The 25,228-nt window shown below is 38.6% G+C and overlaps 1 protein-coding gene across 5 annotated transcripts in view; it reads right to left on the bottom strand.

The window, feature by feature from the left end:
* Nucleotides 1-531: 531 nt before the first annotated feature.
* Nucleotides 532-25,228, bottom strand: part of CYLD (CYLD lysine 63 deubiquitinase) — a 70,440-nt gene continuing 45,743 nt past the window's right edge. For all 5 annotated transcript variants that reach the window (XM_070261815.1, XM_070261816.1, XM_070261819.1 and 2 more), the window contains 11 exons: nt 20,292-20,671; nt 19,259-19,424; nt 18,186-18,327; nt 16,781-16,903; nt 14,956-15,047; nt 14,062-14,128; nt 9,603-9,735; nt 8,706-8,814; nt 7,766-7,884; nt 7,275-7,491; nt 532-5,682 (listed from right to left, as the gene is read on the bottom strand). In XM_070261815.1, coding sequence (XP_070117916.1) covers nt 5,498-5,682; nt 7,275-7,491; nt 7,766-7,884; nt 8,706-8,814; nt 9,603-9,735; nt 14,062-14,128; nt 14,956-15,047; nt 16,781-16,903; nt 18,186-18,327; nt 19,259-19,424; nt 20,292-20,671 — 1,733 coding nt within the window. In that variant the 3' untranslated portion in view covers nt 532-5,497. The remainder of the gene's footprint in view (nt 5,683-7,274; nt 7,492-7,765; nt 7,885-8,705; nt 8,815-9,602; nt 9,736-14,061; nt 14,129-14,955; nt 15,048-16,780; nt 16,904-18,185; nt 18,328-19,258; nt 19,425-20,291; nt 20,672-25,228) is intronic.

Raw genomic sequence — 25,228 nt, 5'->3', positions numbered from 1 at the left:
TTCCTCAGCAAAAAAAAAAAAAGAGAGAGAGAGTATAAAACTTTTCCATAAAGCCCATAATCATTCTTCTGCATTATACAGAAAAGTAAAGCATTGAATTGCCTCCCCGGCAGCTGTGGGATAGCAGGACACACTATTCCATAGTAAATAGCTTTGAGCTCATGTGTAGAGATGATGACATGAAGCACAGGAGGAACAATTTCTGGTTGGAGTTGCTTACAGACTGGAAGAGCTGAGCTTTAGCTAGGATAAGAGCTCAGAGATGCCAAGTTACTTCAGAAGCTACACAGAGTCACGAGGCCAGGAGGCAACCCCAAGACCACTGGCACATCTCCCAGAACAAGCAAAGTCTGAGGTTTTCTAAAACAATCATAACGATGGCACAGGCTCGACAAAGAAACAGGTGTGTCCAGGTCCAGCATTTTCCTAAAGGAACCTTCTTTCCTGGCACCACTGCAAAATTTAAGAAATTGTTCTCCATTCCAGTTTGCCCATAACCCAAAACCCCTCCCCAAAGAAATCAAGGAAAAGGAACCATAAAAATTTAATTTTAATGATAGAGAAATAGTATATAGTACATTTCTTTCCACAGCAGCACTTCATTCATCTCTAAAAAATTTAACAAAATTAAGGCTAAATCAGAGCGATCTGACAGTAAAGGGATGTTTCATATGATGCTATTTTTAAAGAATGTCTTCATAAATATAGGATGCTCATCAGGCAAAAACTTTAAAAAAATGTTGAACAAGATACCAGACCTGGGAAATACAGTACAAAATGTGCTCCTCTATACTCATTTACTAATAACCACAACTTCCCTAGGAAGTTTCAAATGAGAATTTTTTTAAAAAATGAATGTTTATGACAGGATGCTAAGACTTTCTGGAGCTAAAATTCCACAGTACCATAGGCCATTTATTTTAGGGAATAAAACCAAGGACAGCTGAGTCTCCAACAATCTCTCTAGAAAAAATAAAAAGCGGAAGTGGACGGTGTCTACAAGTGCGGGAGACTCACATCGGAGGCTGCGGGGCTGGGAAGGCCGATCCTGCCGCCACGGCCTTTCCTGACCTGCAGGCAGGACCTTTCGAACGCCGCGCAGCAAAATGGCACCACTGCCTGTGAAGACAGAGGCTCCTGAGCGCCGACTCCAGCGGCCGGCCGGGAGGGGGGCCGTCTTTCCTTCCCGCCGCGTCGGCACCCTTGGCCGTATCTGCTGGCTAGCTTTCACCACTGCTTTCTGACTCGAGAGGGCCTTCAGCTGCTCCAGGATTTAAAATACGGGAGTCTTTTTTTTCTTTTTCCTCCAAAAAAGCATCTTCGAGGTAAATCGACAAGTCCAATGCTAGCTCCCCGCAGGCAGCCTCTCCCTCTAAAATCCTAGTCTCTGACAAGTGACACGACCCCCTGAGACACAGACACCCCTGCCTTCAGAGCCCCAGGCACACGTTTTCGGGGAGCTGCCCTTCTCCCTTCGCCCCTTCTGCGCACTGGTTCCCATTTGAACGTGCTCTCCTCCTCCACGCCCCCACTTGCCTTGGGGAATTCAAGTACTATTTTCACTGAAGGAGGGTCCTGGGTGTGTTGCTAACACCATCAACCCCTAGAGAAGGTGGTCTTACTTTTAACTATAAGCCTTACAGTCCTACTTTAACAAGGTCTTTTTACTTTATAAGAGGACCTATTACCCCGGCAGAGAATCTTCTCATATAACGTTAAAATTTTCATCATAAAGTAGCAGGTAGTAAGAAATAACTGAAGTTTTTTCTTTAACTTTGCATGACAATTTTGTTTTCCCATTTCTTTGGTTCTCAGGGCCTCAATTTCCCCTGAAGAAATAAAATGGAAGGTCAATGTCCGGGTGAATAACATCAAGTGTCCTCTTAAGACTTGTATGTGTTCCAAAGAATGCTAACATCTCTAAGAAACAGCATGCTGAGGTATATACACTGAAATGCATTTCTTACATAAATTCATACGTCAACACAGATAAACAGTTTGATAAACATCCAATTACCCCCGTTTATGCAGAGTAATTAATACCATAACACTATATGATCACACAGTTACATAAAGAAAGACAGTTTGGGGGTCTTGTACTTCAGTCAGTGGTTTTCAGACCTGGCTGAGCATCGGGCTGACCTGGCGGAGCTTTGCACTAACACGTCCCCTAGGCCCCGTCCACGAAGAGGCAGACCCAGCAGGCATGGCCTGGGACCCAGAAATTTTCATTTTTTTCCCTATAAAATTTGATGTTCCAACCCCCTTGTTATACAGAGGAGGACAGAGGTCCTAACACGTCAGGATGTCATCAAAGGCTGTCAGACCACCAGACCCAGGTCTCCTGTGTCACGCCACACGCCTCCCACAGCTGTCCCCGGCCCTGGCCCCATGACACTTCAGCCAAGCAGCCATTAGTAGACATTCTGTCGTTAGAAGTAGGTGGCAAGCTATTCGAGGGCACGGACCATGTCTCAAATTCCTCCTTACACAATTCCGGGTGATAAATGTCTAATAAATACTTGCTGGCTGGCAGTCACTCATCTAAGGCCTAATACTGTATTCGCTGCTCACATCTCTGTCTACAGTCCTCCAAGCAGATGCAGAATTGTCTAGCTGGATATCGAGATCCACCTGAGAGGGGTAGTAACTCCTGGATTTATAAAGCTGCCAGGTTCAGACAACAGGAATTTCAATGACAATACAGGTTCCATACGATTAATTGCCATGTCTTCCGCTTGTTCCTAAATTATATGACCTAATGAAAAGATAAATGAATCCAAGGGATAGAAAGAAGCCATTTACCTAGAAGGTCTGGCAAATATGAATTATAAAAATCCTAAGCTATTCTAAGGAGATAATCCTTAGCAATTGTAACAACTATATTTTTTTGAGTTCTGTTACATTTCTCTTGGTTTTCAATGTGTTTCCCCAGTCTTATAAAACATTCTTTTGTGGGTGGAGTCACCTCCTTTATAAAGCTGATAGTGAGCGACAAAACACGCAGCATCTGTGCTACAACATGGCGGCTCCTCTCTCTCTCTCTCCCCCTCCCCTCCCCCATATCTACATATTCACACACACACACACTTCCGTATGTGCATTCGTTTAGAGGTGGGGGAACACGACTTGTTATATTTTCTACTTGTAGCTATGAATCATGAACCATGTTATAAATAAGATAATTCTACCATATTGCCATCTTGATTGTAGATATGACATGGAAAAAAGGATAACCAAAACATTTAAAAAGCTCACAGGAAAATAGTAAAGAAAATTTAAGGTTAAAAATATTCAACTGGCACATGGGCCACTGGTGCCACACAGCCCAGCCCTGTCTGTGCCCACTTGACACACAGAGCTGTGCTGGAGCAGGGACAAGGAGGGCCTGCCAGAAGGACCCCGAGGGCCAGGGGAAGGAGCCAGGCCTCCACAGGAACTCCCCGCCCCCAGCTGGCCCGGCACCCCTTACTGAGAACTCCCTCTCCAGGTGACACTAAAGCTCTCCTGAAGAAAACGTCCTTAGAAATAATGTATGGATGGGGCCCCTCTCCATGCGAGCCCCCACACCGCAGCGAAGCCGTGCGTGCACGTGAACCCATTTTCTTCAAGGGCGGCCACAAGCGGCCAGCAGGATGGACCTTCCTCAGCTTGAACTTTGTTCTAATCTTTACAGAAGAGGAACTGTCTTCTCTTCTTTTTTCTTTTAACTGTTAATTCCAGCCTTCCTAGACACAGATCCCTAATCATCCCTCCAGATAATCTCTTAAAATCACACTGATAAGCTCGTTGATCCGTTTACTCATTCGCCCATATTTATGAAGGGGTGACTGGACCTGCAGATGGCGAGACTAGAAGAGCCCTCAGACATCCTGCATCCCGCGCCCCTCGTTTCCCCGAGGGCGAGTGAGGCAGGGCCAGCCCTACAGCCCAGGGCTCCTCACCCCCAACCCTGATCTATCCTGCTCACCACCCCACCCAAGCATTTAGCAAAACCTCATGCAAAATGTATGCACTTTTTCATTTCACAAATGAAAAAAATACAAGATGAAATAACTTTTCTACATTATGATTTATAAAGCTAATAAATATTGCAAAATGGAATGGTAGAACCAAAGGGTAAACGTACCTTAAAAAATGTAACGCAGGGTTTGTAAAGATTCTTTCCATTTTTAAAAAATTAAATGTTTTATGAAGTCATATGCTATATACATATGACAACTTTCCTGTCTTTCTGCATGGTGAAGAAGTCATTCCAAAGAGACGATACCACAAAACAACACTCAGAGAATACACGGTGCACAGCACTGACACTTACAGTCTGCGGTCCTCGTCTAAACAGCCGCTTGTGATCTAGACGCACACTACCAACATTAGCGAAGGAAACACCCATTTTCTACTTATTTAACCAGAAGGACGATTAAGCTGCTGCTAACACTGCAGTACAATATCAGATTCATAACAGATTCATAACTGTCATTATCTCAAGTGAAATCAAACCGAATTTAGTCAGGGGACTGACTGACTGACTGACTGACCGAACATCAATTCTGGACAGTTTTATTTAAAATAGTAGCGGTTCAGATGTCCAACACACCTCTTCAGGGACATTTTAATGAGTAATTCTATATGCCAAATTTACTTTCTTATGGACCATATATTTGAGTAGGAATATATCATATTTATAACCCCACTCCTTTAATAAAATTTACCGTGCCCATCTCTACAACATAGAGAGCTTTAAAATAAAATTTAAAAAAACCGTTAGCTGACAGTTACTGCTATGAAAGAAGAGTTTCAGTTGCTGTACACTCTAATCCCCCAGGAAGGTTACACCAAAAATGGAGGTTTTTATGACAAAATCACTCATTTATCTCAAAACCAAAACAAATAGAAAACAACATCATTAAGAGAATGTAAGTACTTTTCTGACCACTACTGCAGAAACATACAAACTCAGCAGACTACAGCCATGCAGGAATCAGCAATAGATAGGAAAGAATTAACAAATCAAACTCAGTACAACTTTAATAACTGGATTGAAAGTAGACTCTAAAACCAAAATATTTCTTCCTCAAGGCAACTGTTAGCTACAAAGGAAAAATGACTTCATATCCTTGGTCCATAAAGAATACACATTTATTTACATTCTCAATGGACTAAAAGAGGTTTTAAACTGTCACAATTAAAACTTTATGCTTCCAAAAATATCTATATGATCAATGCGCTTAACTTAAAGCTTCGGGTATTAATAACTTCATTTAGACTCCTTAAAAAACCAACACAAACATACTTTCTAGAGTGCAAAATGCTTCTTATTAAATACTTCAGTAACACAGAAGCGATTTGTCTTTAAACACAGGAATCTTTTGCCCAAGGATCATCACCACCAAGATGTCCATTGCCGGCAATGGACGGTGACCAGAACCCCCAGCTCGGGGAAAACGCAGCAGTAGAATTTGGCGTGCGGCTTCTGCGCCTGCCCAGACGACCCGGTTTATTTGTACAAACTCATTGTCGGACTCTGGTACATGCACATGTACGCATCACAAAGAAGTCTTCGCGCACAGCCTTGGATTCTTCTGGAGTCCAAGGAGTGCAGGTCTTCCAGGGACATTTTCAAGTACTCTCCTACTTCTGGGCATGGGGTCACTTGAGGAATGTTGAAGCCATTCTGCCCACCTACGGAGAAGAGGAAGAGCTGTACTCAGGGCAGCGTACAGTTCTAACCCCCCACCACAGCAATCCACAATTCTATAACCCAGTGAAGGCTACTTTTGAGGATGTGAAAGACCTTATTTTACTTGAGCCTCTTTTTAACCGTTTTCTCATTTTCTGATTTCTGAAAGAATTCTGGGACCAATAGTGAACAAAATTGGTAAAAGCACACATATCCTTAGCAAAGTCCAAAACCTACTTTGCAGGCTTCTCTCCGTATCCAATTAGGGAATAATGTTACACAAACAGATGCACACAACATTCAGCTCCCCACATTCCCACAGCCCAGCCCAGAAGCAAGCGCCCCACACACTCCACCATGAGACTGTCCAGTTCAGAGCACATCTAGTAAAATGAACACTATTTCACTTCCCTCAGTTTTAAAAATGTATCTGTGCAACTTGTGCAGGTTTTGTTTTACGTATCATTAGACTGAACGAAGATGGTGCGGGGCGGTTTTCGGAAGCCCAGGAAAGGCTGTTCTGGTGTAGCCTCCTAACAGCTTTCCCAAACATCTGCAACCCCTATGCTTTGGAGGCCCCCTGTCTGAGGCAAATGCTCAGTGAGGTAGGGACACGTCTACAGACGGGGCTGTGCTGTGTCCCTCAAGTGTCTGGGAGCCGAGAAAATGTTGAGAACACTTGGTGAAGAGCTTGGGCCTCTGGTCAAGAGGCTGCCACAAGGGGGTGTCCTTAGGAGACTGGAGCTTGAGAGAGTGGCTGAAAGAAAAACCGGGCCATGAGAAGAAGGCAGGAATGTGAAGTCACACCTTGCACCCCTGCCCAGGGCTGGTCCTCATCTGCACCTCCGGACAGGCAGGGGCGGGCTGTTTGACAACCGTTTCATTCCCGAGACCTAGGAGAGCCCCAGCACCTCACACGCACTCATCAGGTATGTGTTAAATAATGTCTAAGCATCCTAGAAAATGCCCCAGAAGCTTCAGTATATTCCCCATCTCAGGAAGGATTACACACAGAATAGTTTATTTTACCAAAGAAGATATTTACTTCTATTCTTAGCTTTATCGTTTGGAAGACAACATGGTTTAGTATAAAAACATGAGCACTGAAGTCCGGAAGACTGAACTAAACACAGGCTACGTGACCTCAGGCACCTGAAACCTCAGCTTTAGTAACAGGAAACCAGGAATAATTCCCCGAGTAAGGGTTTAGGTCTAACGACTTAATGTACTTCCCAGAGAGCTTGGCACGTAAGCACTCAGTAAACAGCCGCTACGGCTTGTACAGAAAATGAGAGGAGCCTGAAAGGAACAGAAGCTAAAGCCCAAAATAAAACCGCTCAGCCCTAAAATATGAATTTTAGGATTTTTTTTTAGCAAAGACCATACATACGCATGTCAACATACCACAACACTATTACTCCTCAGTTTGGTAGCAGGGCTGTTTGCACTTCTAGATTTAAGACTGTGTCACCAAGATATTCCTGAAGGGCTTTTCACACAACCTACTTGATGACTCAGAACAGGCCACCCCGCTACGAACTGTCCCACGACAAACGCAAATGGCGCAGCGTAGAGAAGAAAGGTTTCTAAATACCATCCCGGTCGGCCATGCTGTCGAAGAAGAGCCAGGCAGAGTCGTCTTTCCCGTACTTCACGAACGCAACATAGTGGCTCGTTTCTATGCAGAGGACAGCAAATAACTCCATCTTCTGGCAGGGGATGCAGCCGTGTCTCCAGTCCCAGTCGGGCAGATCTTTGGGAAGTGACACCGGGTTATACTGGTGATTCAGTCTCTTGGGATGAAGGTGGACCTAAAATGGAACATGAAGATAATGCCATTAATGAGCCAAACTCCATGTTTCAAGTGAACCGCCTCCACTCAGTCTAGCTGAATACGTCCCTGTAAATACCAAGTACTTCAGAGAAGTCTAAGTGAACAGAAGACGCATAAACAATATCACTTAATTACGAATTTTTTAAACTTAATTATGATTTTGACAGCCTTTCAAAATCTTAAATCTGTTTTCAACCAAAAATAATTGACTTTTTACTAAAAGAACAACCATCCAACAAAGTCAAACTTACTTGAGTGTTGCAGGTTTTACAAAACTGCTTGATTTTTCCAGCAGAGATGTCAGGATCATCGTAGCACTCTCTACACTCGTACATGGCGAGCCCTCCACAGATGCGGCACTGCCTGGGGGCTAAACGGTGGGAGCGGAGGGTGGTTAGGGGCCTTTCAAAGACCCATTCTTTCATTAAAAACATTCAAGAGAAAAGTCAAGCTTTAAAAAAGATAATGTTCATGGACTCAAAGAAGTCTACCCCTTCCCATCTCCATAAACTTTATGTTGGATTCAGGATATCTTTAAAGACATTTTCTCTGACCAAATGACAATTTTGTAAAATAATAGACTCAAGAGTATTTCCTCCCAATGAAATAATGTCTATTGATGAAAACTCCAAGACACAAGAAAGTATAAAGAAGAAAACTGAAAGCATCTACACTTTCAGTTAGCAAGAGATAACCACTGTCAATACTATCGTGAATTTTCTCCAATAATTTTATATCTGCATATTTACAGAACTCTGTGTGTGTGTCCACATTGTGTGCAGCTCCTTGTGTAGAGAGCATCAACACACCTTTTCACTCACTGTTACATCATGACTGCTTCCACACACACTGGTCTTCAAAAACATGAGCTTTAATGGCAGCAGTTTTGTTGTACAACTACGTCATAATTCATTTAACTACTCTCTTCTTTTAATACATAGATTGTTTCTAATTTCTTAGTCATGTAACAATAAACATATTTACATACCAAATATTTATTTGCATGTCTGATTATTTTCTCAGAATAAATTCCTAGAACTGAAAGTATTAGCTTAATATTTCCAGGCTCCTCAGTTACTGAATTGCCTTTTAGAAGACTTGGATCCTGTTGGACTCTGACAATTAATGAGAATGACCTGACAGACTATTTTGGAAAAACGAACAAAACAAACTAAAAAATCTTATACTTACTATCTTCAAGTAAATCCGTTATATTTAATTCCAGAGAAGGAAAAATTTTTTTAAATAGTTTAAAGTCTTTTCCAAATCGAGGCATCTGAATAATCAGACATGATGGTGCCTAAAAAAATATATATATATTTTTAGAAACAATGTGCTGAAAAAATTTTTCCCAATAAAACTGAAACAGGTGTGGCTGTCAGACCAAGCAGTGGTTTCACCACAACCTTGATGGCCTGTACGACAGGACCCACACGTGAAAGTGGAGTGTGGAGGCCGGGCTCCAAAACCCACCAGTCTTCAAACATTCCAAACCCATGGACATACAAACACCCAGAGGCGCAGCAGGTCCACAGCCGTGGGCCTCTAATGAGACGACAGCGATCCAGAGTGACAGTCTACTTTGGGCTTATATTTAACAAAGGTTTTGAAAAAACTGTGTGTGCAAGTATAAGAAACTGTCAATAGTGTGAACAACACTATTCCTGAAATTTCAGTAAATAAATAACTGTGGCTCTTAGGGTTTTACTGCAACATTCCTTCAAAAATGAATACAATAAAAACAAACCACAGGCATGTACTACTAAGATCATGAAGACACTCAGTAAACAGTAAAAGAAAAATCCTTTCCTTTTGCTTTGAATACTAATTTAAAATTTTCAAGATACCAACCAGCTTGCTATTTTCTTTGGCATCAAAAATCCAAAAGATTCAAGCTTAATTCTAAGTCATTTTCTCTAAGGACACAGCTAAAACACTCTATTTTTTAAATTTGTGTTTTGTTAACAGTTTGTTTCTAACTGTTCCCAGTGCAATAAAATTAACAGTTACTGAGTAGTCTTAATAGTTATCTTAAGAGTAGTCTTAAGAATACTAAGGACTTTCATAAAAAATATAATTATCACTAACCTCTGCAAATTTCAGGTTACTGTTGATAAAAGACCATTCTAACAACTGCTGAATTGTAGGAACTCCAACTTTCTCATTTTTTTCCATAAAAATTTGATAGAAGTAACAATCTTGTACTTTTTGACCTGCTGATCTAAAAATATGCAGGAAAAAACACATATAATTTATTTATGAAATGCTTAAATCAAAACATGAAGTTGTACCAGCAGTATTTGAGAACAGAAAAGCTATGAAGTTGATGGTGCAACTTTGGATAGTCAGAGCAACAGGAGAAAGAAAATAATTTAGATTCAATAACTAAACATACTTGCGCATAAGACCTTAAAAATGATTTCTTATTTTAGTTTTCATACTGAAAATTCCCTTAGTGATCAGCAAAAAAAATAATGGAGTAACACCCACAATCAGGCAGCACTGTGTGAACAGTAATAACCAGAAGTTAAAATCACTTGGTTCAACTTAACTGTCCAAATCTAGAGAGCAGCAAACTGCACGTAATGCTTGAAATGGGACAATAAATTCTTCTATGCCTGAGTGGACAGGCCCTTAGAGACCTTCAGGCCAAACTTTTCAGTTCTAAATGAAGGCCCTCAGATCTCGGGAAGAAGAATCACTTCCCAGCATCTCAAGGCAGAGCGCGTCCTAACAACCACTTACGAGTCTTTCCATGAAAGCTGCCTCTTTAGATGGCCACTCGTTTATTCCACAAAGACCAAGTGAGCGCCTACTTATGCCAATCACGGTGTTATTGAACACTTTCCCATCTAAATATTTAACTATAGAATGCCATTATTTTTAAGACTAACTCTACCAAAAGGATTAGTGATCTTTAAGTTTACTATTTACCCTTTTAGCAGAATTTTTGGGTATAGAATCAGACTATTTATAGCTAGATTTCAAGACATTTTAGTTTTCATAATAAAACCTCAGCTACTCAGAGTCCAACCTTCAGAAACCCTCAGCTTCCCAAAGGAACTTATACCCTTAAATAAACAAAACTTGTCTGGTGATAAAGTAGGACATTCTTGAGAACCCACAACAAATAAAAACAAATTATAAAGAAGAAACCTGAAGGTTATGCCATATCAATATTTTAATTGGTTGTTGATACTATATAAGGCCAGCATTTTTCTATGAAAGCCAAAAGCATGAAAAAAATTAGTAGGTAACACCAAAAAAAAAAAACAGAAACTAAGAAAGCAGAAAGTAGTAGAGGTCAATAGTTGCAATGATTAGAAATAATAAGGGTGACGGAGGAGGGGATGGTGATTGAAGGGAGCACCCAGTGGCGCACACTGAGAGCCAGAAGTGAGGATGTGAGACAAATGGCTTTGTGATACTGCGGCAGAAGAATTGGGAGGCTGGGCGGACAACCACCACTCAAACCCCATCACTAAAGCTTCCGAAGCCTAAAACCCTAGAGGAATTAGCTGCTCACTAAGACACACATATACAAGAATCTCAACAAAGTTGGTGCTGTTGTCCAAAACTGTACAATTTAGATTGCCATTTGCCACTAAGAAAATCTAAGAGAAGGGTACAAATGTTGCATTACTTTAGGAAAAAACAAACATCTACAGAAAAGATAAAAACGTTCATGTATTTGTACAATATTGGTTTATCTACTTTCATAACACAGACCATAATGGGCGGCCACTAAAATTCGCTACAGATTCTGGGTTATCTAGCACTATGGAATATAACACATCTGTGTAATAAGAACACCCAGACCATGTTCTACAAGGAGAGGTCCTCAGTAGCACAGTTTGAAGATTGCCCCATGCCTGTGCTCCTCGATTGCTGATTTTATCCCATCATTTTTCGTGGAACGCTTTGCCTCTGTTCACTACCCTCTCGTTAGTGACTATGACTTCAGTTTCATCTTATCTTTCACACTTCACACATGATTAGTCATTATTATTACTATTACCTTCATTGTTACTGTTTTTTAAATATGAAGGCTTAATTTACCCACATTTACCAATATCTTGATTTTCCCTTATTTCTTGCATATAACTCCTTTATTCTAAATTCAGTTCTGTCTTACTAAAGTATATCCTGTAATAAGTCTCTGAGTGGTAATTCAGTCCTGGTTCCTCCTGCTCAGGAATTGTGTGCATCTTTATTCTTAGAATTTAAGTCTGTCAAAAATTCTGAAAAATATCAGCTATTATCTCTCAAAATATTACTTATTTCCCTACTCTCTTTAATGTCTCCTTCCAAAACTATAATTAGAATCTATCTTCCATGTCTCTTATCTTCCCTTATATTCCAATTCTTTATTCCTTTGGGCTAAATTCTGGATACTTTCTTTAGACCTGTCTTCCAAATGAGCAATTCTCTCTTCAGTTGTGCATACTGCATCCAGTGAGGTACCTGTACCCTCCCATCCATATATTATACATATGGAGATATATTTTTTATTCTATTTCTGGGAATTCTATTTTTGTTTATTTGATTTTCTTTGTTACCCAATCTGCATTTATCCTCCATAGGCATCTAAGTCCTTTTGTCTCTTCAATCATTTAAGAATATTTTATAGTCTCTTTTAGACCGTTTTCCTATTTCAGATTTTTCAGGTACTCATGATCCTACTTGTTGCATCAGCTGACTCTCCCTCAGTCAAAAAGAAAGGTCTGTGGAGGGGAAGAATGACACACACACAAAAGGCTAACTTTCAAAGTGTCTTTTTATAATCTTGAAGCCAGTGATTCTCAGTATGAAGAGGCTGCTGAAGGGTGAGGGGAGGCAGTGCACCTCTCAGGGGGTGCCAGAACTTCCCAGGGCCTCCTCCAAACTCGACAAGACCTCCAGACACTGAGACGTGTTCCCAGATGTATCTGAGCCGTCCCCACCCCTGTGGGAACCACTGCAGTACTCATCCTATGTTACTACTGGGGGTGGATTACATCCCTATGGTGTGGTGGGCTTGGAAAAAAAAGAATGACAACTGTTTTAATCATCTGGAATTTATCTCTTCAAAATGAAAACCAAAAGGCCTTTTTTTCTCCAAATTGACTACTAGATTCCCTACATCAAGTATTAAACATATATCTTTCTGTCCCCATTTGTGTTTGAAGGCTGACTTACCCTGAAATACTACATACAGTCAATTCTATTTCTGAGCTTTCTATTCAGTTCTATTGATCCATATTTCTAATTTTATACCAGTATCACACTGTTTTAATGTCTACTGCTTTGCCTTTATAGCTTATAATAGAACTCTTTTTAAAAACTTCAATATTTTCACCTATTTCATCTTGTAGAGAACTTTAAAATCTCTTTACTGAATTCCAAAAAAAGGTTAAGATCTTGCTTATGTGCAAATTATGTAAAAAATTAATATATTTAAGTTATTTAATATTCCTACCTGGAACACAATCTTTCTCACTAATTAATCAAATCATTTTTAGCTCTCAACAAGTTTTTTAAATTTTATTAAATTGACCTCTTGACATTTTATACTTTCATGAAGTATAAAATTATCCCTTTTCTATATTTGGTAGAAGATATACAGAAATGATATTAATTTCTATGGTTAATTTCTATATGGCCAAATTAAAAATTCTTTTAATTCTAGCAATTTCAAAACAATTTTCTAGGACTTTCTAGGTGTACATGTGGCTATTACCATCTTTGAATAGATAATAAATATCTATTCTTGATGTTTACATATCATGTCATATTTCACTCATTAAAACTTCCAAAACAATATCAAATTATAACGGTGGTATTATCTACCGCTCCTTCTTCTCATCCACCAATTCGACACTGGCATCAAAGGACATCACTTAAAACGGAGATGAGTAAGAGCACTTGTCTGTGGTTAGCTTTTAGGGAAGTAAATAGGATATTAGCAAGATTCCCAAGAGAGAAACCTAGACTGAAATGTAAACCTAGAAGCCTTCGCAGCATTTAAACTGTGAAAATTAAACTAGCTGGAAAGTTCACCCATTAAAACATCTCACCAAGAACTTTACTGCATTAGATTCAAGGCTTTCATTCAGCCTCAGGGAGGAGAAAAGACCAAGTTACAAAACTGGGAACACGGGAGTTAATTAAGGTAATTAATTCTTTGAGTGCTAGGTAGTCAAAATTAGTGTTGTCACGGTGTTTGATTAGGTTAGAATAAGATTCTCTTAAAGGGTTCATGAATTTAAATTAAAAATTTACATAAAGTTTTACAATAAAATGATTTGCAATAGCAGTCATTACTATGGTTAAAATTAAAAGCACAAGTTTACATTGGATTCGTTTTTCAAGTTAAGTATGATACTAAGAAGAACAAATCCAATTTAGTTTAACAAATTAAATTAATTTGCAGTGTAGGAACCTAACGTATTAAGATCCCTAAGCAAATACGATATTAAGTAATCACTAAGGAGATCGTTTCTACTGAATGATGGATGTGGAGATAATGACTATTTTTCCAAGACTTCTGTAACAATTTAAAAGTTACCTTATTTTTAACAATGGTTCTACCCTTAAAATATGATGAAACAGGATATTCAAGAATTCTTCAGGATCTAGGAAAAAACAGAAAATCATAAAGCCACAGATAAAATTTTCAAATCCTCCATTTTTTATTTATAACAGTCATATTCCTATACTGAATTCAATTTCATGATCAATATTATTTCAATTAAAATCATAGCTCTCAAGTTTTCCTAAAGAAAATACAAATGATACTTAAAAGTTATGATAAAGTATTATGTTCCAATTTTGTTATAACATTGCATTTGAAAGGGTATAATAATTCACATATAGTGAAATAATTTTAAATTCTTGAGAGGTTTAAGATAAGTGGAATAAAACCTGAAGTATGACCTTGTTTTTTCCTGCTATTTAAATAATTATCAAGTCTCTAAACATTATAGCTAGATACACTATGCTGCTAACACATCCAAAGTCAGGAGTTGACTCTCTGAGTAAATAACCCATCAGCAATGACTAGATAAAACACTGCCTCTGAAAGGTAAGCCAGCTCTTTTGTGACTCCCTTTACAGCAAGGGAAGCTAAGTGGGAAGATGCAGATGACTCAATGCCACCCTTCACCCCGGAAACGGAAACAATTCCGAATATCACTGCCAGACGGACAGGAAAGAACCCCTTACGTATTCATCCAATATACAGGAACCAGCCAGCTTTTTAAAGGAATTTATTATTCCACATCATCACTTTTAGAAGAGAGAAAACATTTACAGAAAGGGGAGAAAATTGTACGTCATATAGAAAGAAATTTCTAATTTAAAATAAAACCCCTAAAACTACACAGACACACATTTCAGCCAGTAATTTAGCATATGCTTTCAAGTTATTTTTAATGCATATCCTATAAATTAAGACAGTCACCTTTTTCTTCAGAGGTAAATCCTGATGCAGCCTCAACTTTTTCAAGTATTTTCCTCAATTTCATAATCTTTGTTGCACACACATATCCATATCTACGTTAGTAAAAAACTATTAATTAATTAATACTGGCATATATATTTAATTAATATAACACATTTCTATAATCACACATTTCTTCTATAACTCCAACATGTCATAAATCAATAGGCTAGACAATTATTTTGAAAAATACAATTATAGGTTTCTTCTTGAGGTTTGAAAAATTAAAAATCTAAAATCAGAATTATCCCAGACACATTATTATACCATAAAAATAACTGTCACATATTAATACAAGAAAAAATATTTTAAATTTATGATGACTGGTTTTTTAATATTATTTCCTTAAGAAATTAAAGCATTTACTTTATAAAGAGAATATACAATTTTGACAGAGTCTTTTTAATTCTAAAGGATAAAACAGCCACCAAGAGGAATGGAAAAAGCATTGCTAAGAAACTGAAAATCTAAAATATGCAATCAAACCAATCATAATTATGATACTTTCTCTCATTTTTGTCTGAATACAGGACACAGTACTGTCCAACACAGTTGGACAATAGTATCCAAATAATGTTCATTAACAGACTTATGGTATTTGGGAGACAAAGAAGGAAGTGGCAACACGTCTGAGAGTTTTGGATTTGATTTGTCTTGTTCTAACATCAATTATTTGGGGGGAAATAGACAATAAGTTTAAAAATTTGCATAAGACAAAATAGTTGAAGTAAAAATCAAGACTCATAATTATCTTAAAGGGTAAAAACTACAGTCGTTTTCATCATTTTCAGAATTTAAGGAAAATAAAAGATAGAAGTGGGAAAGTTTATTCCCTTAAAATTTACTTTCCAGGTCATGTTATATTAGGTCATTCTGAATGCCCGCTACAGTTCAAGTATTCTGCATTTTTTGGTCAAAATCTTATATCAAACTATTTTTAAATTTTAATTGTTAAATGAGAAAAGTATGTCACAAAATTTAAATTCATCTGAATATGGACTTTAAATTACGTAATTTTTTCTCTGTATTCCTGAATGAACAGATTTGTGTTATGGTCTATCGCCCTACTCTTCAGAACTTAAATTTTATAGTGTGACATTATCATACCATAACTACTATCACTTATCAAAAATCTTTACTAGCTGTCTTGTCCCTTATGATTATACCATTACAAATTGCCTCCTGTGGCCAAAGAAAGATATTTATAATTCTTAAACTAGGAAATGACCAAAACATCACCTGTGTAAGGAAGGTGGAGGGAGGCCTAAATATATTCCTTTAACCAAAAAATATGTTAATAAAATACATCTCATCTGTTTCTAACACAAAAGGATTAAATACTAGCTATTCTATACATAAAACTCCCCTTGCTCCTTTTCTTTCTGAAAAAATTCTGTTTAAGAAGCCAGTACCAACTGGACTAATAAACATGATGACTGTTAGGGGTGCTATTGGAATAAACTATTTCCGAAGATAAGAATCCCAAGTACCTCACATCAGCTTTCCTAAACCTATTGCAATTGCTAAATGGTAGTATACGTCTACCAAATGTTGTAATCATTTCATGGCATACACTATGTGCTACACCTTGGCCAGATTTAATAAATTAAATAAGCTAAGACAGTACAAAGACCAAAAGGCTAAAAAAATTGTTAATACTTAATCAAGAGAACTAATTTTCACCCATTTCTTACTAAATGAAAGCAAGGTATCAATTATTACTGTACCAAAAAAAAGCAAATAGGACAACATCCAAAGGCAGAATAACTATGTATCTTCCACTTACATTCTCAGAGGGTTGACAATTTCTGTCCTCAGCAGCTCTTGAGTTTCACTGTAATATTCTACATCATTCTTTTCTTTGGGTCTAAGTAACACAGTGTCCAGAACAGAACTAAAAGCAAACAAGCTGCAAAATAAGGATATTTTTCCTCATGTTACAAACATATTTTTTTGAGAAACAAATACTAAAAAGAATGTGAAGAGAAAAAATGCAAAGTCTGGAGAAAAATAACATACAAATTAGTGATTTTCATTAACACAGGTACCCAAGACCCCTATTAAGGTTCCTAGAGTTCAATCATCAGGGCCTAGAGGTCCTTCCAGGTCAAGGAGAATACTAATATCGAGAAGGCAAGCCACAGGATAAAAACCTGCGTAGAGTATACAAGAAAACTTCTGCACAAAAGTTGAAAGAGGGCCTACAAATCTGAGTCAAACTACCACAGACAGCCGAGGAGGACGTTTGGGAACACCTCCCAAGGCAAACATACACCCAAGCCAGGACCACTGGAGGTGTGTACTTCTCTCTCCCCACGCCCCTTTGCGGAGAGCTCGATTTCTTTAAATGCCAAAATCACTTGTGAGTGACTACCAGTGGTAACTTGCTGGTATTAAAGAAAAAGAAAACTTGGCTAATAGAGATTTTTATCAGGAACTCTAAAGAATATGACATCAATTTTGTAAGGCTTGTTTTTGTCAACACATCTGAGAGACTGAAAGTATATTCTGCCAAAAAAGAAAAAAGGCTCACCAATTTTTTCTTCTCCCTACTTTTAAAATTTTAACATCCCATTAACTTCCTCATTCTTATGACATGGCTGTACAGGGCTGGCAGGTTACACTCATTTTAACTGGCAATGTACTTGGTTCAAACTTCAGAGTGTAAAACTTCTTGCCATGTTAAGTTGTTCCACTTTGGAATAAATTATATATACGAGAGCAACTGTGCTTCCACTGAAATAATTCTTTAAAATAAAGTAATTCTATGATTGCCTCTATCCAGTAAAACAAACACACACCAACCGAGGGCTTATTGCAAATCATGTTATTTGATATGTCCACGAAGATACTGTACTTATTCTCTTCTGTTATATGATTTCCCAGATACCCTCAGAATATCTGTTTCACTTGTAATGCTGTCATTCACCTCTCACTCGTCATTCACTACTTTTCTATATTAAATTTTTGGATATAGGCACATGAGACAACATTCAATACGTTCCAAGGAGTATATAATGAAACGCAAATCGCTTTCCTTCCCAGACAATCCCCAGCCACTCAGTTTCTCTATTCGGAGGTAGTTAGCAGTTGCTTTCTCTCTCACACACACACACACACACACACACACACACACAGGTGTCCCTGCCCCATGGCACTAGCTATACCTACTGCATTCGTTTTAAACTCACCAGAATAAGGTCGAGTCTAAGTAACAAGAATTGTAATGCCCCTGGATACCTTTCTTCTTTCCGATCATTATCTCTAAGCCCTCTTTTTCCATCTTTGGTGGAGTATTTTCTTCTACTACTTCACTTAAGTAGCCGCCAAATGCTGAAAAGATAAAAATGAAAACGAAAAGAATTCTTTCCAACTACTACAGTATGTATTCCCATATATATTTCTGCATTTTAAAAGTGTATTTTTGTATTTTGATGCAAAATTTGTTTCTCAACTTAGAACTAAGTTAAAAGTAGGTTTTGGTTAATTGTTATTCAGCTTGGCTTGTAAAAAATGCTACTGTTCATTTTCAACCTCACCTCCTCCACAATTTAAAAAACATTTTAGAGTATTAAGTAATGTGTAAGAAGCATCTGCCAAGTAAAATATTTTGTTCCCCAAATACTCTATCATTTGTCTGAAGACGTTTCACTTTCAAGTTGGAAAAGAAAACAAAAAATTCTAAAGTACTATTTCAACTGTAATGAAAAATGTTTTCCTTAAAGATGGCTTTCCTATGCATACCTGCTTAACCCTCAGGATGCTTCACCATCATTAATCACAACCAGAAAGGGACAGCATCAGGAAACTGCCACCTACTACCCGTGATGGGGAGAGCTGTCCCTCGTCAATCGCGGTAGAGCCACCTATAAGAGTCCTGCCTCCTGGAGAAGACACGCTCACTGACGTACTTGAGCAGCACACTGAGGGGGGATCAGTGCCAAGCAAAGGCCAAATTCCAACTTCTGCTTCCCATGCTGCTGAACATTAAACGTCGGCATCAACAGGAAGAGAAGAAGAAATCCCAGTATTTTTCACTTTTTAAGTCTCGAACACACTCTCCTAATACTTTTTTTAAATGTCTCCTCTTAGGGTAAGTGTAACTTTGTTATACACCAAATAACAATTTTCACTAATTTAAAAGCTTGATGAACATTGGCAGGAAACATGTTTAAACTGCGTCACTGCCATCTGCTGTAAAATGGCGTGAGACGAGAATTAGAGTGATGCCAGCCTGCTGGAGAAGTGAGAAGCGCCCAGATACCTAGCGAGTTACAGCGCTCGATCTGATTGGAGACCGGCTGCAGGGACGCGAAGCGGGAGTCGGGCCTGCAGCTCTTCAGCTTAACGAACAGCGCCTTCTTCAGGGCACAGGTGAAGTACCGAGTGCCCCGGAAGGTCCCGTCTGTACAGCCTGCACATTCGTCTTCCTGAAAACGAAATGCTTCCATAAGCGTCATTCTGCACACTGCAAAGACGGTACACAAAGAACTAAGGTTTCTAAGATTTGTTCCCAGTTCACCCTTTCTCAGAATTCGCCTGTCCTGAGAACTCCATCTGGAAAATGAGCTGACTGATCGGTGCTGCAGCCCACAGCTAACGATTTACGAATTAATTTGCTTCTCCAGCATGAAGTCCTCGCTGTGCTTCCTCTCAGGATGCACACTTAAACTTCCCTTTAACTAACTCTCTGCACCATTTCCACGAGTTTCAAAACTAGGGGCGGGGGGGGGAGGCTATTTATGTTAACAACCCAAAGAGAAAAACAGCATTCACTAGCATGCAAACAAATAAAAAAAACCAAGAGCTAAATTTAAATAAAAGCTAAATGTACTCAAATTCTCCTTTCCTGATTATGGAATGCCAGACAACACGCTTTCCTAATCTCCAAAGGGAAAATCTTTCCCCATACCAAAGATCTCAAAAGATCTCTAAAAACGGCGATTGATCTTAAAGCCCATATGAATATTGGAACAGGCTGAGGGAGAGAGGCTGAGAAAGAAAAAGAAAAGCTGATAACAGATTTGTTTTCTTCCAGTATTCTGTTTAATATAATGAGCCTAAACATTTAGCCTAAAAATCTACTTTCACTCCTTGAACAAAGATCAACTAACATTAGAACAAGTGGGTGAGATGTTTAATGGGTGGCAAAGGAAGTTGAGCAACATGATAATAAATTTTTTCTCCAGTGATGGCTTTTTTGACAAATATAACACTTTGCCCAAAAGCATATAGTAGAGAAAAACCTGCACAAAACCCAGAGAGAGAATTGCAAGTTTTCGGTCAAATGAAATTACCAGTTCCAGCCCAGCTAGTACTTCATTGAGTCCTGGTGGCTGACCAATCCAACGGATGACCCCATAGAAAGGAGGGTTCTCTTTAACTTCAGCCAGTGAGCCCACTTCCAGACCATGTGAGTTCCCAGAAGACACGGCCAGTGGGGGACTCTCCTGGACAGGTGCATTGTTTAGCTCTCCCATCACAGACTGAACTGACAGAGACAGCGGACTGTGGCCAATACTTCCATTCGTGTTGGGCATCTTCGTCAGACTGAACGGTAAAGAGTGAAATCTGTTCTCACTGGATAACGAGTTCATGGAAGGAGGCTGCAGTGGTGGTGACGCATGGCCAAAGTCTGGAGATATCTCTGTAAGCGATTTTGCAGGGTCTTCAGCAACTATAAAAAATCATTCTTAATTAGAGAAATTTATTCAAGAATATTAAATATGCCTTACATCGCTAAAAATTAATATATCTATCTAGTCTAACTGCCTTCTTGAGCTCTGCAGTAGGATTCTCGAAAGCATCACAAACTTAATACCTCCACAACAGTGTTCTTGATTCTCCTCCCCACCTCCAAATTTATCCACCTCAGTAAATGGCACTCAACTGTTCAAACCAAAAAAATCTATTATTGATTGGTACCATATAGGTTATATTCTTTGTCCATAATACAATTAAGTTAGAAACCAATACCAAAAACTTATGAAAGATGCTTCTAAACAACTAATGAATCAAAGAAGAAATGACAATGTAAGTTTTAAAAATAAAGGAAAAAGAGAAAGAAAGAATGAACACTTGTGGAACACAGCTAAATTTATTTTGATAAAGGAAATTTATAGACTTAATAGTTTATTTTAGGGAAAAAAAGGTAATATTAATGAACTCCACATACAACTTAAGAAGTCAGAACAGAAGAGCTTCCCAAAAAGAAATCAAGAGAGAGAATAAATACAAAACTGGAAGTTAATGAAGCGAAAACAAACATAGAACAAAGAGAAGCAGAGCCAGAGCTGTTTCCTTAAAGTGACTGACACACTTGCCAGGTCGGCACTGCAGCTCTGTCGGGAAGGAATGAACTCCTTAATACACACTGTTGAGATAACCAACCATCTGTATTTTTTAAAAAATTAAATTGGATTCCTACCTCAGACTCTACACAAAAATAATTTCGAGGTGGCTTAAAGACAAATGTGAAAGGCAAAACTATAAACTGTTGGAAGACAGTGTAGAAGAATGTTCTTTACAACTTGAGGGTAGAGGGAAATCTCTTAAACACACATTCACAAACCATAAAGGAAAAGACTGACAAACATGACCACATTAAAATTAAGTTACTTGTTCATTAAAAGGCATCATAGGGAGAGTGAAACTATGAGCTACAATCAACGAGAAAATACTTGCAAAGTATATCTGACAAAGGATTAGATTTTAAAAAGGTCTAGAAGTCAATAAGAAAGAGACCAAAAAAATCAAACTAGAAAAAATGGACCAAGTACTGGAAGGGCAACGTACAGAAGAATAAACCCAAATCACCAACAAATCAATGAAAAGACTCTTATCCACACTAGTAGTAAATAGATAAAAGAAAGTCAAAACCAACATGAGATAACATTTCAAAAGCTAGAGGTCTTAACACATTAACTGTTGGTGAGGATGAGGAGCAAACAACACCCTTACACAGTGCCGATGGGCATGTAACCTGGGTTAACTGTCTTGGGAAACAATTTAGCATTATATAGTAAAGGAAAATGTGCATATCCCATGACCCAGTAATCCCACTCCTACTTATATACCCTACACATGTGTAAGAATGTTAAGAGCAAAGCTGTTAATAATAGCAGGAAAATAAAAACAATTCAAATATCCATCAATGGTCGAATGGATAATTACATCGTGGTATATGCATATATTTCACAGCGATGAAATGGAATGCAATAGAATTCCATTTACTCTACAGCAATGAAAATGAATAAACTGTAATCACATTCTACACCTTGGATGAATCTTAGGAACAATGTCAGGGGTGGCTGTTACATAGCACGCACACATCTGATTCTTTGTATATAAAGCTCAAAAACACGCAGAACTAACTATGCAATGAAAAGCAAGAGAACAATAAACACTAAATTAAAGATGATGGTAGCTCAGAGGATAGAATGAAGAGAATGGCACTAGGAAGAGGGGCTGAGGGGATTTCAAAGGTAATGATAATGTTTTTTCTTAAAGTGAGTAGAGACTACATAGGTGTTCATTGTACTATATACCTCATTGTTCTTTATAACTTACCCAGTTAAGACTCTTCGGTAGTGATATTTAATCTAAGATTTTTAAAAGTTATTCTTTTCTTTCCGAAATTCTCAACTCCCAACCCCAAACCCAAATCCATAAAGCAAGTTCTGTTGGTTCTATCTGCAAAATATTTCTCGAATTCATGCACTTCTCCTCGCCTCTGCCGTCATCTCCTAATCCAAGCCGCCAGCGCCTTTCACCCTGTCACCCGTCTGTCACCTGGCTTCTCTGTCCCCTTCTTGCTCCTCTCCAATCTATTCACCATAAAACAACTAAGGGAGATATTTTTAAAATTTAAAGATCTCACATCACTCCCCTATTTAAAACCTTTTTATGTCTTTCCAGAATTCTTACAATAAATACTTAATTTCTTACCAAGACCTATAAGGTCCTAGATGATGTAGCTCCTATCTACATATCCAAACTCATTTCACATACCTCGTTTCTTTGCTTACTATGCTGTAGCCACTCTGGCCTACTTCCTGTTCCTCAAATGCACTTTCTCACCTCAGGGCCTTTGCCCTTACTATTTCCTCTGCCTGGAATGCTCTTCCCAGGTTCATTCTCACGATCCAGACCTCAACCCCAAATACGCTTTCCTCAAAGAGTATTTTCTAAACCCCTCTATGGTAGCTGCTTCCTACCAGTCACTAATCACCTTGTTCATTTCCTTCATCGCATATGTCACAAGCAATTATTATCTTGTCCATCTATACATTTACTGTCTGTCATACCAACTAGAATATAAGCTCCATAAGATCGGATTTCGGGGGGCCAGACCCACGGCCAAGTGGTTAAAGTTCCACTTCGGCCCAGGTTCATGGGTTCAGCACCCAGGCGCAGATCTACACCACTCATCAAGCCAGACTGTGGCAGCAACCCACCTACAAAGCAGAAGAAGACTGGCACAGATGTTAGCTCAGGGCTAATCTTCCTCAAGCAAAAAGAGGAAGATTGGCAATGGATGTTAGCTCAGGATGAATCTTCCTCAGGAAAAAAAAAAAAAAAAGAACAGGATTTTTGTTAATCTTTTCCATGCTTGAATCCATAGCACTTTGTATACCCACTAACACAAGAAAATACTCAATATTTGTAAAGAAAAAAAAGTGAATATATGAATCAAATGTTACAGAGAAAATTCTTTTAAAACTGTAAGTGAAATTAAGTACAGAAACAATGCTCTTTTACACCTAAATTACTTTTGTTTTTACTTTAAGGATGAATGCCTACTCCATACAAATTTCTTTACTTTATATGTCCCATCTAGGTCTTTATGACCAACATTCCTACATGAAATTACACGTTAGACCAGACTCTAGTAGAATCAAGAAGTTAGGAATATTCTACCACAATACAGAAAATGTCTAAGAATGATAAAATTATAGAAATTTGAAGAATTAATGTTACCTAGATTATGAAAAAACTATGGTTTTACTAGTTCCCTTTCCTTGGAAAGAAATCAGCACATAGGAAAAGCATTAGCATATCTGCCAGTAACTACAGGGGAAGAGAGTGGGGCTGTACCATAACCGCCCTGGACAGTCCCTACACACATCTAGAGGCCAGCAGGGCGGTGACTCACCAAAGGAACCTGCCTGTCCTTTGTGCTTCAGAACTCTCCAGAAGAATTTTTAGAAAATTGCTAACTGCTAACATATGGGCCAAATCTTAATGAAAGTAGTCTATCAGGAGACAGGACCTCCTGGAGAAGCATCACTTAAATAAGCTTCCTGCTCTGTGCCTAGCAAGACTTCTTGGGATCAAAGGCCCTGACTGCCTATCTTCACAACACCTACCGAAGCAGAAATGAAGGCATGGAGAAGAGAAAATCAAAGAGAGTTCACTCTAGTAATTTCCCATGTGAGTATCTGACCTCATATATGTAACAGTAGACTTGTACTGTAACATCTGTGGATGGATACTATAACTAAGCCCATATGACAGCTAAAAAGTCATTATAGAGTTCTAGAGTACTCTTAAATTCTTTTGTTCACTTAATTTGCACACAATTATTCAGTCTGGGGTATGCCAAGCCCTGTGCTAGGCACTAGGAACTCACAGTCTGGCAGAAGAGACAGACAAGTAAACAAAACAGTTACGATGACACTTCACCTAATCTGGGAGAAGTGGGAGAGGAAAGGAAAGGCATTCAGGAAAAACTAATGCTCAAGCTGAGATTTAACAGATGGACAGAAGTAAACCAGATCATGAAGGAGGAGGAACAGGAAAAAGGTTTTCCAGGCAGCAGAAACAACATGCGCCAAGAAAAGAGAAAGCACAGCCCGTTTCAAAAAAGGTCCTGGTCCAGCATGGCTGGAGCAGGATTGCAAGGGAAACAACACAGATGAGTAAGAGGTCAGCCAGAAAGAGTCCAACAGGCCAAAGTAAGGAATCTGGACTTTTATCATCAAGGGCTAGGGAAACATCAATAGATATTAAGCGAAGGAGAGACATGAACACATATATCTTCAGAAAAATCACTCGGAGAGTAATGTGAAGAGAAACACAGTGTGGTGATCAAAAGCATGAGCTCTGGTGTCAAAGAGATCTGAGCTGGAATCCTGGCATCACTATTACCAGCTGTGTGACCCTGAGCAAGTTGTTTAACCACTGTGACAACAGAGAAAGTAAAAATATCTACTTTATAAGGTTGTTATGAGGA

The sequence above is a fragment of the Equus caballus genome, chromosome 3 (genome assembly GCF_041296265.1).
Source record: "Equus caballus isolate H_3958 breed thoroughbred chromosome 3, TB-T2T, whole genome shotgun sequence".
Classification (NCBI taxonomy): Eukaryota; Metazoa; Chordata; class Mammalia; order Perissodactyla; family Equidae; genus Equus; species Equus caballus.
The sequence above is the reverse complement of the archived record's forward strand: the minus strand, read 5'-3'. Positions and strand labels throughout refer to the sequence as shown.